We start from the raw sequence: 13,788 nt of genomic DNA, 5'->3' as shown, positions 1-13,788 counted from the left end.
TCGAGGAAGTGGGAATATTATTTCCTCCTGTTCAAACCTACTATTTTCTAAATCCTTAATTTTTGTTATGAATCTCATTTATCCTTCTAGTCAGACACTCAAGACCCAATTTCATGGAATGATCTCACATCTCTTGAATTCCCACAAACTAAGAACATTGCCAAGTCCTATCAGTTCAACTTTTTTAGTATTCCTCCAATTTCTCTTTCCTCTGATCTCACTCATGGTGACAATGCCAGTCAGTCTCTTTCTTCCTGTGCTGCTTTCAGAAAGGACACTCTCACAGTGCTTTCTTCATCAGCTCCTCACTCTGTTAAATGGACTTTACTGCAAATATCCGTGTCAGAAACCTTTCACTCCTCTGATGATAATTGGAGAGGCTCAACCCCTCAGTCTGGCATTCAAGGCTCTCAACAAATTGGCTACAATACCTTTTAAAAATATGATTTGGCTTGTTTGTTTGTTGTTGTCTGTTGGACCCTTTTATTCTGCACAAACTCTATGCTCTTTTGTTCATGACATTTTTTATTCCACGATAATCCTTAATTATAACTAATTTCTGGTTTCTATAATCCTCCCTTCAAACCACACATACACACACTCAGGAGATTTTACAATTTCATCAGCTGGAATTAATGCCTTTAATTCTTTTTTAAAAAGCATGGATTTCCCCCCTTATTTTTTGGTTACAGGGATGGATTTCCTTCTCTTTTCTGTGAATTCCTTGAGGGCAAAAATATATCTAGTCAATCAACATACCTTTACTGGATCTCTCCTAGAGTCCCAGGTAGCTGCTTTTCCTCCCTCATACATCGGAAGTAAAAGACTTGCATGTGGCCCTATTCTCTTCTTGGTTATAGCTTCTCTTATCCCCTCTATGTAAGTAATGCTTTTGAAATGTGGCTACTTGCGAAATGAAATGTGCAATAATTGTAAAATACAAACAGAATTCCAAAGACAGTAGAAAAAAGTAAGAAATTTACTACTTATTTCTGTATTAATTTCTTATTGAAATAATACTTGGATGTATTGGGTTAAATAAAACACATAATGAAAACCAAGTTCACCTTTTTAAAAACCTCTTTGGTGTGACGAGAAAACATGAAATTCCCTATGTGGCTCACACTATGCTTCCCAGAAGATAGTGGAACTCTACCCTCTGCACTCAACCAAATCCAGCCCACTGCCCAGAAGTCCATCCCCACCCACAGGACAGAGCAGAACCGCCCCACATGGTGTCTGAGGCTGTCAATCTTCACTGGAGCAGACAGTCTCATCTGTCCCCTCTGGAGGGGTAGGTGGGCTTGAACTGAAACTCAAACCCTAACAGTCTAGTCAGATAGAATCACATAACACACAAAATCTGATATCAGTATTAATTTGTTCTATGAGTTAAAATAATTTAAAATCAAAGGGGAAAGATGTTTTTCTCTTCCATACCAAGTGCATCATGAAGATACTGCTGTCCCACCAACTTGAGGTATTCCTCAATGGATTTGGTGGCAATGGTGTTTTCTCTGAAGATCAAGACATCATGCTCTCCACACCGATCCACCTCAGACATCACCAAGTCGGTCAGAAAATCCTGGTAGAGTAATATTCAATCAGGCAGAAAGTAACTGAATAAATAATATACATTAAAAGAATGATAAAGTATGAGCAATCCTGGAAACACTGCTTTAAAATGAAAATTACCAAATTAATCTGAATGAAAAAGGGCAGTCAGGATAGACTCTTAAGCATATCACCACACCTAAATATAAAAGTTCTATTAAGGTTTGTTTTTGCACTGTTGATAAGATTAATTCTCAATGTGGCCTACACGGCTATATATTTTTGATTCTATTTCTCAGGCTCAGCCTGGACTATTCTTTCTGCATTTTGCTCTAGCCTCATGATCAGTTCTTTCAGGGTCCGCGAATACATCAAGTCCTTTCTAGCACACAATGTTCTCTATTCACTACAAAGTCTTTTGCATATGCTGGTGTCAGTTCAGCTGCACTCCCACCTGCATGCCTACCCCCACTGTTAGGGACTTAATCCCTTAAATTTTTTGGATTGTGGCTTATAGGTCATTTCCTTGAGAACCTCTCCCTAACTAACACTGCCCCTGTCCCTTTAGACAGGTCCCTGCTTTCCACTCTTGGCATCACATGGCTCATCTTCTCTAGACATCTAAGTAGTCACACACTCATTTCTGTAGTTACTTGGCTAATCAATGTTTTTTAGAAGCCCATGAGGCGAAGGACAGTCTCTATTTTTGTTTATGACCATATCTTTAGCATCTAACAGTTTCTGGCACATGTTGAGGATTCAAGATTTATTATTTATAAACTGGTTCAATATCAACATAAGAATTTCTTGCACTCATCACTTGAATTCATTTGCCAGGCTGGCCATCCATCCACCCACCCATGGAGAAGTCCTCAAAAAACAACTGCTTCATTTCTCAACAGCTTTAAAATACCTGATGTAATCTTTAATGCTTTTTGGGGTTCATTATGACATGTAATAACATCATATAATATTTTTTATGTTATGAGTATATCCACTGAGTATACCATGAGTATATTAAAGGTTTTTGGAACCCCCAGATCAGAAAAAACATGTATACTTCGACTTCCAAATAAAGTATTTTAAGTATCACTGAGATTTACTCTGATGCATCTCAACCATATAAAAGAGTTGTAAAGTTAGGAATCACTGTTAGAACTCTTCTGGTAAGAAGCAGGAGAAAACTTTTGAGGGTGATCATAATATTCTACATCATGATTATGCTGGTGGTTTTAATGAGTATATATAACTTGTCAGTGAATTTTATACTTTACATAGGTATACTTTATTATATATAAATTGTAAATTAAGAAATAACAAGCCCAGCCAAACTAACCTGAGACTCATGGACACCCCATGTGTTGGAATCGTATGACTGTAGTATAAAGGATTTTCATGGCTGTGACCTTTGAGAAAGAGATTCAAACTACCAACCTTTTGGTTAGTAGCCATGTATTCACCCAGTTGCACCACCCATGGAATCTTCTATAAAGTTGATACTTTAAAAACTTACATCTGAGGTGGCTTCAAAAAGTTTGTGGATTTTTTTCTCAATATTTTAGTTCCATTGAAGAGTATAAAGAATGTATCCATGCAATTTTAAGGAGAAGATGAAAAATCTAAATTCCAAATTCTTAAAGTTTTTCAACACCAGAATGTTTAAGATTGTTATCCATATAGTCAACCACAAAGATAAAGTTATGGTTAGTTTAGGGATTAAAAATCAAATGTTTTGATGTATGCAGATTTCTGTTAAGGAATATTAATAGCATTTCATTCTATTCCTTGGTTCTAATTAAATTATTGTATCTGAACCTCTCTCAGTCTGAAGTAAACTTTACATATGATATGATGGAGACTCAGCTTAGTCAAGAAAACATGCCTTATAAAGGTGGTAACTGTCATATTCCAAGCTTCTCAAGGACCCTAATTATCAATTGGTTACTTTTCTTCTCATAAGAAGCTTACTATGTTTTTGTTTTTGAATTATTTCTATTTAAGATGCAATGAGATACGGATATCAAGAAAACAATTAATAATATTCCTGGGATATTATATATACTATTGATATTTTATAATATGTATATTCCAAATACAGATTTTAATCCTTCTTTTTAGTATCCAGCATGCTTCTAGAACATGTCCTTTGATGACTGGGTGATATAAAAATGAAGAGAGAGCGAGAAAGCATATACAGCACACTCTATAACTAATTATAAAAAAATCTTCAGCACACTGTGGGATTATCAAGGTGATTCTACATTTATTTTGTTAGACAATAAATAGGTGCCTATGGTATCTCCCTTTCATGTAAATTGGCTTTAAATAATTATTTGTTGGTCTCTCCATTTCACTTTCTAGTCTTATAATTCCCATTTCTCCCAAAAACTGCTAACAGGTCTCTTTCTTGACAAATAGCAAAACAAATTTCTCTGATTTTGGATCCATAGTATTTTTATCTTTGTTTCTTTAAAATGGTAGGAGAGAGATTTCAGATAATTGTTGTTAGGTGCCACTCAGTTGGTTCCAGCCCAAAGTGACCTTATGCCCAAAGAATGAAACACTGCCTGGTCTTGCTCTTTCCTTACAATTGTTCCCTTATCCTCTTTTCCACTTACCTTGGCTCTACCAGTACTCTGAAGAATGTGCACTAGGGCACAGGCCAGCTCCTCTTTGTTCCTCACACTAATTACTGGTTCAAGGACAGAACACAGCATGGTGTAGTTGCTGGTGACAAATTCTGCAAATTCTTTGTATTGCTCCATAGGCAGGATGGTGATAGTTTGGAACCGTGATTTAATCCGGATGGAAGGCCCCCCAGTCTTTCCTTTGTTTGGTGTTGGTGTACTCACTGGATACCACTTTTCTACAAATTGGCGGCCAGTCACACTGGCAGTGGGGATGTTGACAAGCCCTACATAATTGTTCTTGTCTTTCTTTTTCTTTTTTTCCACATCCTTATAAATGTGAACTGTGATGCTATGAAGAGGAGGGAGGCTGTAAAATTCAAAATGTTCACCCCAGAAAATGTTGTCTGCTTTGGTTTTGCTGGTAGTACGAGCAAAGAGGGTATCATCAAGGCACAGTTCACAAAAATATTTCTTTTTAGGGGCAAGGTCCTTGGCTTCAATGATCCATAAACGGAGAACATTCTCTGCTCGTCTGCAATTATCCTATAAAGAAGCAACAAAGTTGAATCTGAGAGTTTGAATTCCAGAAAGAGAACATTTCCCCTATTCAATAGGTGATGCTGATTATGTACTCCATTAAAGATGGTCTACAAATAGTACAAGTGATTATTATCTTATTGTTCAGGATAACAACAAACAAAAACTCATTGCCTTCAAGTTGATTCCAGCTCCTGGTGATCCTATAGCACAAGGTTGAACTGTCCCTATGGGTTTCAGAAACTAACTTTTACAGGAGTACAAAGTAACAACTTCTAAATAATAAGTCTTAAAAAGCCCATAAGTTGTATTTTACTGGAGTTAAAAAAATTCCCATAAGGATAAAGTCTCACATAGTCAGCCCAGTATCAACTGGATCTGAGTTTGGAAGTAAAAAAAACAAAAGGAAGATACGTAGCTAAGAAATTTATGCATAAATCCCATTTCTAGCAGGACTTAGTTTTTCACTTGAGCAAATCACCTAACTTCCCATACTCTTTCTATCTATGTTGATAGTGTGATGATATTATCTTCAATAAGATTATTTTGTGCATATAATGGTGTAACATATAAATGCCTTTCAAAATCTGTAAAGCTGTATAAAAATTATGGCATTATTATTTATTTTACCTCCTACTCATGTATTAGGTATAGAGTTGTATGTATTTTCAGACTCAAAGCCATTATTACCTTATTTGGTTGAACTGTTCTGCGGAGGTTTTCCATCCACTTATCTCTCTCTGAGGCAGAGTTACAGCTGAAGCATTTACTCCCACTTAAGTAGGTAACCTTCAACACAAAGATCAGAAATATGAGAGAGAACACCTGAGGCACTGGGGCACAGAGGGTGGCACAGAGGGTGGGTGTTTCGATCCTCCTAATTCTATCATTTAAAAGTGAAGGACATGCTGTGACGCCAAATCATCCTACATGACATCACTATGATCTTTGCTACTTTTGTGGTATCTGTATCTACATCTCTATGTGTTCTTTGTTTTATCTTTTAGATAGCATCCACACTCACTTCCAAGTAAGAGAACAAAGGCAATTTAGAATTCAGTTGAGGAATCTAGTCTAGAAATAAAATTGAAAACTTTTCAGGCCACATCTTAAATTACCCACAAATGTGTATACTCAATTCTGAGTTGATAAATAGTAATAATAATAAAATAAAAGTGAAGAGATTATCAAATTTCTTGGGACTGCTGTCACTCTGCTAATATAGAAGAGTACTAAAAGAAATAGAAAACGCTTACTAGTATTGAATTTCTGTTTTGGGAACTTTTTTTCTCTACTAGATAACCATTTTGTTGATTTCCAGTCCTAAATTACCTTAGCCTGAGCAAGATAATCACCATCTTTTAAGGTTGAAACAAACATACTGTGTATATCCTTAGGACCTAACACTGGACTTAGTAATAGAGCCTGTTAAAGCAACTTTTCCGATTATAGGGAAGTTCATGTGATCTTGAATTTTTTAAAAAAAGGAACACCTATAAATAACCTGCCAAAATTGCTGAAATTTATGGATATTGAATTCTTTACATATTCAGCTTCAAGTGATCACTTCATGAATCAGATCACATCGTATGTGCTGTCCTACCCATATGCGACTAGTTAGCATCTAAAATGTGGCTACTCAGAATTGAGATGTGCTGCAATAGGAAAATAAAATAAATATCAGATTTCTAAGACTTGTATAGTAAAAAACAGAGATAAGTTTTACATTGATTATGTTCTGAAATAATAGCATCTAGGTGAAAAAAATGTAAAATTACCACATGGTTAACATTTTATTTCCCTTGGTTTATGAAAACAGTAATAAACATCTCCAAACTCTATAATATCTATCATAAGATTAATCGCTGGCCAATAAAGTAAGTTCTGGTCAATTAATCAAATTCAAACCCTAATAATTAGAGTAATGTTGTTTTCAGGTTTAACTTGCAATGGCCAACAGAGTGTATCTAGTTTGGGAGAGATAATTATTATAAAAGTGGCAATCATCATTTTCTGTTGAAGAGCAATTAGTTGATTCAACATATTATACATTTATTTGCATTATGCCAGAACCTGTGCCAGTTGCAGGGATTACAAAATGTGAAAAATATTTCCAAATCTTGTTATAGTTACCAATGTAATTATCTCAAAGAACCCTTAAGGGAGGGGCATGTGGTTTCAGAAGAGTAATAACAAAATAGAGTGGATAACAGCCTTATCAGTACCAAAAAACAAACATACTGCTTTAATAAATTATTGCTAATCTCATTGCTGAAACTGTTAGAACTCATTTATTCTGAAAGCATACCAGGACAAAGGGAATGACAAACCATTATGCACAACTTTAATTGCCAACATAATTAGATTAAGATATTTCTAATATTTTCCCCTTTAAGTAAGTAATCTTTAGCAATTAAGAGTTATTTAAGATGATCAACTCATCAACATTACAATAATGAAATGATAAAATTACGGAATACAAGATCTACTACTGGCTATTTAGCTCCTTTTTGCTACCCCTTATTTTACCTACACTTTACCTCAAAGCAGAAGTCTTGTCCAAGAATGCTACTGTGGAGTGGTTTCACAGATACAGGCTCCCCTCTACCAAGATCCAGACATTCCACTGCGCTGCAGGGGCTCAGCAAGGACTCATGGGAACGTGACTCTTTTAGTTTAGGCAATCCTCGAGACCTAAATATAGAAAAAAGGAATTTAAGACTTGGCCAACCAGAAAGGCAAGGGGGTAATGGCAATGGATGCTAACAATATAGGAATAAGAAAGCTTCCAACTATTTAGGGAAAATTTCCATTATTTTTTAATTCAAGTTCCTCATAGACCTGTTGAAGTCTTCCTCATACAACATGCCAAGAGCAACAAATAGCCAATATAAAATAACAAAAATAGTAACTGAATTGACAAGATACAGATAATGTAATTTTCCCATTAACTTTGTGAAGGCCCCTTGTATCTAGTGAAACATGTGAGAGCCAGAATTCAATGAGACTGTCTTATTTTTTCAGGTCTTGAAAGTTTACTGCTTTTGACAGTCTTACCATTTTTTTTTACTGATAATTTTAGTGGGAAATACTTCTCTGACAGAATGCTGCCTTATAAAGGTCTGGCACATACATACCCACTCTCATGCCCCCTGGCACATACATGTAAAATAAAGCTCTAAAACACACATTTCAAGGGAGCTCAAAACTTTATTATAAAGATTACTTTAAGCCTCATTCCCATCTTTGAAACGGAGTAATATAATGCTATTCTAGGTTACCATCCACATGATTTCTGTCCATGTATGCACAGTTATTGTCAAAAGGCATGATAGCCCTGCCTCCCTATGGCTTAGCTTTCTCTTCTGCTGTCAACAAAATACATAGTAGTGGCTGAATCCTTATTTTGTTGCTCTCTATTTGGCATAATAAACACACATATACACACAGTGTCAAAGCCAAACTGCATAAAACAAGACTCTGTCTTTCACAAGGCCTTATTTCCATCTCAATATAGATGGAAGTCTGGCTCTAGACATGCTTTACTGTATAAACATGAATACAGAAAAGAATATTTTGAAGCAACCTCCCACTCTCGAAAGAAATGCTCAAACTCTCATCTAGAAGAACAGAGTTCTGTCAGCCCCATTCAGATACCCTGGCTGATTTTGTGACCTCGTTGTCTTAGAAAGAACGCTGGGAGTCATGACTTCTGATCACTACAGGAGCTAGTACTCCACTGCCTTCCCCTCAGAAGAATTAACGCAACCACCTATAAAGCATAATATTGAAGCCAGAACTGGAAGGCCATGTCGTTTTACTCGGTAATGACAGTATTTATTGACTGAAATACCCGGCATTGAAGCATGCATCTCAAGTAGAAGCGCTTAGTGAGCAGACCCAAAGAAATGCCTTGTATAAAGGCACTTGTTTTCGTAAAACACATTAAATAAGCAGCTTTGATCACTTCCTTGAAATAACCATGTTAACATTAGCAGGAACGGGAGTACTCAATGCCAGAGTAGCTTTTAGTTAAATTATAAAGTAATGAGATATAGGAAACTAACACTGAAAGCTGCTCTTCCCCCTTCAGTCTCCATTCCAATACTGTTTCATCCAACTCCATACAGTACGAATCCGCTTACGCTGTAAGATATTTGTTCATCTTTCTTTCCACAAAAATCATCCACCATTTAACGTTTAGGCCAAAAAATTGATATTCTGATATTCAGCAGTTTAGGGTCCAAATCATCACTATTTCTATTTTCCAGTGATAAAGTATAAAAAAGGCAAATTTCACCTAATGTTCTGTACTTTAGATAAATATTACAATGTAACACAGCCCACATTTGTTTCTTTGTGCTGTTTGAAAAACAATGGCAATTGTATACTAGAAATATAGCACATTAACTATAAATAACTATATGCTAAAAGAAATGTATATGTAATTACCATACAACCTTTTAAAATATGCTTTATGTAAAGCCTGAATGAAGCAACAGGATGCTGTCATTTTTTTTCTTCTTATATGCATATAAAAGGGCAATTCCTGTCTGTTTTCCCCAGCACAACTGGTGAGGGGACAAGCACCCCCTGGTCTGGGTTTGAGGCTTTCAACAGGAGAGAGGAAGGCATATTTAAATAGAAAGAAGTACCAAAAAGCTTCCTGTAATTAAAAAAATTCTCTACACAGTTTCTAAATCAAAAACTAATTTGCTTTTAAACAAAAGAGGCGTCTACCTACATGAAGCAATTGTACAGCCACCTGGCAGAGCAGCCCCAAATCATAGCAATGCCACATGTCACGGTCCAGCGCGTCGCTCTCTGAACTACACCTCAGAAAACAACTCTCTGTTTTGAAGACAGGAACAAATAGAAGATGGTTTCCCTGCTGCCCTCGGCTCCTGACAAGATCTTTGGATACATGTTTTCCAGGTGCGATTCCAAGTCTTCAGTAGCAGCTCATCAATGACAACAAAACAGGCAAGAGGAACTGGAAGTTATGAGGCTCCAGGAGAGGTGATTTTCCTTCTCCTCCTTCAGGCTGCACCTAGCCCCTCAGGTGACACAAACAAGGTTCCTGGGCTCCAGGCTGGGTCTGTTGCCATGGAGCTCCATCTATAAGGAGATTAGAGCTGGGAGGCTGCAGGGAGAAGCCTCTGCTTGAAGGCCTCCAGGCGCAGCACTCTTCAGATGTGGCAGCAAATGACCGTTTTCGGATAGGAAGGAGGGGATGGTGAAGACCCTCTCCATTTTTAGCATTTCCATTAACTTTCTCATAGTCAAAGGGCGTTGGAAAAAAAATGGAGGTAATTCTAGTAGTGGAGAAGAATCTCTTAAAAAACAGTCTTCCGGGGACACGTCTGAGCAGTTCTTAGCTTGATTCATGTCTGATCTCTGCCTTCTTCATAGGAGGCATTCCCAACATCCCACCTTGCAGCCACCATCGTTATCTCACATGGTTCCTTTGTGGGGCTTACCAGAGCTTAATGTTTCTAGGTATTATTTTATCTTAAATTATCTGGTGATCACACACACACACACACACACACACACACAAAGAGAGAGAGAGAGAGAGAGAGAGAGAGAGAGAGAGAGAGAGAGAGAGAGAGAGAGAGAGAGAGAGAGAGAGAGAGAGAGACCGACCCCGACCTGGGTAATTCTTTTTAAAACTGCAGTATTAAAGATTCACACATGTAAAACTTTGATACTCAGGTCGAATTTCCAAATGTAGCCACAACTGATACTATTAACCAAATCATCTGTATTATAACTCAAAACTTCATTATCAATCATTAACACAAAGTTCAAATGTATTGGTTACTATACATAGGGATTGAAAACCAATGTCACTAATACATTGAACATTACAACTGAACAAATAAAGCAAGCCTTCCCTGCACTGGGAAGAAAGTGTCTCTGAGAAGGCAGAAGTAATTCCCAGAGAAGCAGGATTACAGTAAACAGGAAGATCAAGCAGCCTGGGAATGGCTGGGGTGGAGGGGCATTATCTGCCCACATTTTGTATATACTAGTATTAATAACCTAAGTCCCATCTAAATAATGTGTGCTCCCTGCTATACCTTCATATGAATTGATTTTTTTCCCTTACATCTATTGACTAGAGAGTTTTAGTAGCCTTAAGTGGCCTAACAATTTATTCATCTAAAGAAAAAGATTGTGAGTTAATAGGACTTTCCCCAGCATGTTCTGACAATGGACTTCAGCAGGGAACCTAGCCTGGCAACTCCTTGACCACCCTGCTTGCCCGCTGCCCCCAACATCATGTAAGAATATTCAGGGTTCCCACTGGATGATTTTTTTGGGTATAACCGAGAAACTGCTTCTCAGATGTAATTCTACTTCTGGTTTAAGACAACCATCATATTCTTTATTTTGTTAGCAACAACCTTTATTTGTATGTAAACTCCAAGACACCCCCCCACCCACTCTCAGAGGATGTGCTAGGAAGGGGTTACAATCTAATTGCTTTCCTGATGAAGATTACCTTCAGCTTCTGACCTATTTAAGAGATAAATGACAGGGTTTATATTACTCGCTACATAAGTATTATATTGCTCTAGCACTTACCCATATCTGAAGTCAGTCTTAAAGATAAAAATGAAGGGCTGGGGGATGGGGTACCAACACATACACACCATCTGATATACTAATGAAGGAAAAAAAGAAGTCAAAGAACCCTGTTTAGTGCTATGGTAAGTAAAACACAGCTGGAGTTTTTCAGCTTAAACACTCACTTTTTAGAGAGCCACGTTTCCCCCACAGCTCCAATGATGCTTGGCTATGCTAGCTCAAGCTCCCACATGTTTATAGATTTGGGAGAGTTCCACATCTGGGACATGTTTAATTAAAAATGCTTATCACCCCCACAAAAATCAAAGACAGCATCCTGGACTCCAGTGCAGGTGAGTTTCTGCTTTGCTTGGCAGTTCTGCTTCCCAGCTACTTCGCGGGATTCTTGAAGAGACAGCCTCTCAGCAGCTCAGCCAGGAGGCTGGGTGCCCGAGTGGACCAGTACACAGCCATATGCATTCCCAACGCAGAGCAGCCGCCTTGTTTGAACACTCCCCAGGTAGCAAGCAACCACAATTCAGTATACTAATAATTGATCAACACATCTGAACAGGATCCAATCCGTTTAGTTAAAAAACTGCATCTGGGATTTCACTTAGGGAAAAATGTAGCTTTACCTGTTTACTCGGATTTTAGAGTTTTCAACTAGTGACCTGTAAAAAAAACCCAGTGGCTATTTCCTGTTTAAAGGATCAGATCCCTGTGTATCTTTCCTGGACCATAATTTTAAAGGCTCTCTTCTTTGGTTAAAAATAAGAAATTAAGTTATGAAAACAATAATAATTTATGTGGGTAGAAGGGTAGGGAAGGGAGGGGGAAAAAGAGAAGCTATACCAAGGGCTCAAGTAAAAAGAAAATATTTTGGAAATGATGATGGCAACATATGAACAAATAAATGTGCTTATACAATTGATGTATGGATTGTTCTAAGAGCTGTAAGAGCCCCCAATAAAATGATTTATTAAAATAAAAAAAATTAGAACTCATATACTAGAGGTTTGGCTTGTGTGTTGGGGGAAAAAAAACAATAAGAATGTCGTCCCTAAGGCTTTTGACAGCTGCTCGAGTTAAGCTGGTCCCTCTGGCTTAAACTACTCAATGACTTTTATTAGTTAAAAACATATACACACAACCACTCACACAAAAAAACCTATGAAACATCGACTGAAGCTCTTCCTTCTCCCTGCTCTCAGCCTCTAGACAGGATGGGTTTACTAGGCCAAGTAGCTACTGGAAAGGAAGAGTATTTGCCAGCCTGAGTTATCACTTGAACAAGCTCATAAAAAACAAACAAATTCACTGCCATCAAATCAATTCCGACTCATACACATCCTATAGGGCAGAGTAAATCTGCCTCTGATGGGTTTCCAGAACTTTACTCCCATAAAGTATGGGAGTAAAAAGTCTCACTTTTCTCCCCAGGAGCTGATGGTGGTTTCAAACTGCTGATCTTGCAATTAGCATCCCACTATGTCACGAAGCCTCCTCAAACAAGCTCATAGTGAGGAAATTTAACATCATAGTGGAAAATGATACCCACAGCTACTTTGATCCACAGTGTGTGGGTGGGAGCATAGAAAAATAAGGTGCAGGGATTGGTAAGTTTCACCATTCCACTTGATGTAACAGTGAACCATCTTGGAAGCAGGAAAAAAATCCCCCAGCCAGCAAGAAAGAGCCACTAGTGGGGGATGTACGAGAACCCTGCCTGAAGTGGTGGAGGCAAGCAGAGGCCACAATGCAGAGACCATGAAGCAGTGCTTTATATATTTATGCAATTCATTTATTTTGGGGAAAGAGTAGAGTAAGCTTTATATATATTTATTTCAATCCAACTCATAGTATCCTATAAGACCAGGGTATAACTGCTCCTGTGGGTTTCCAAGTCTGTAATTCTTTTTTTTTTTTGACTTTTTAAATTGACAAACTCATTCCAATGTATCCATTCACATACAGTTCTATCATTCGATCCCATTGGGTGGGGAGCTTTATATTTTTTCAAATAATGGAAATATGACTATAAATTACTATTAACAGTATATATAGTAAGTTTTAAAAATATAAAGCTGACTGGTGGCGTGGTGGGTTACCCACTGGGCTGCTCACTGTAAGGTGAGCAGTTTGAAAGCACCAGTTGTTCTCCTGGAGAAAGATAAGACTTCCTACTCTCATAAAAGGTTCCTGTCTCAAGGGTAGTTCTACATGGATGCTGTGGCTCAGAATTGACCTCATGGAAGTGAGTTTTTTGTTTTTATGATTATAAATCGACTAATTACATATCAAGGTATAATATTCGATCTTAGCAAGAGCTGTATCTGTGTGTGCAACTTTTTAGTTTTGTCTTTATCTTCTCAGCAGATTCTTTAAAAAACATGCAATAAAGAGCATAGTGGAGAAAACCTTCAATTTGCATCCAAAAAAGCTATCCACCCAGGTGAACTAAAACCACTCCCTAGTGGTTACATGGCATGGA

The 13,788-nt window shown here is 37.5% G+C and overlaps 1 protein-coding gene across 4 annotated transcripts in view; it reads right to left on the bottom strand.

Annotated features, from left to right (window-relative positions):
• RASAL2 (RAS protein activator like 2) overlaps positions 1-13,788 on the bottom strand; it is a 389,310-nt gene that overhangs the window by 40,839 nt on the left and 334,683 nt on the right. For all 4 annotated transcript variants that reach the window (XM_075527831.1, XM_075527837.1, XM_075527842.1 and 1 more), the window contains exons 6-9: positions 7,262-7,415; positions 5,412-5,510; positions 4,173-4,727; positions 1,441-1,585 (exon numbers count right to left, since the gene is read on the bottom strand). In XM_075527831.1, the coding sequence (XP_075383946.1) occupies positions 1,441-1,585; positions 4,173-4,727; positions 5,412-5,510; positions 7,262-7,415 (953 nt within the window). The remainder of the gene's footprint in view (positions 1-1,440; positions 1,586-4,172; positions 4,728-5,411; positions 5,511-7,261; positions 7,416-13,788) is intronic.

This window comes from Tenrec ecaudatus, chromosome 1 (genome assembly GCF_050624435.1).
Source record: "Tenrec ecaudatus isolate mTenEca1 chromosome 1, mTenEca1.hap1, whole genome shotgun sequence".
In the NCBI taxonomy this organism is placed as follows: domain Eukaryota; kingdom Metazoa; phylum Chordata; class Mammalia; order Afrosoricida; family Tenrecidae; genus Tenrec; species Tenrec ecaudatus.
Note: the sequence above shows the minus strand (reverse complement) of the source record. Positions and strands in the feature narration are given on the sequence as shown.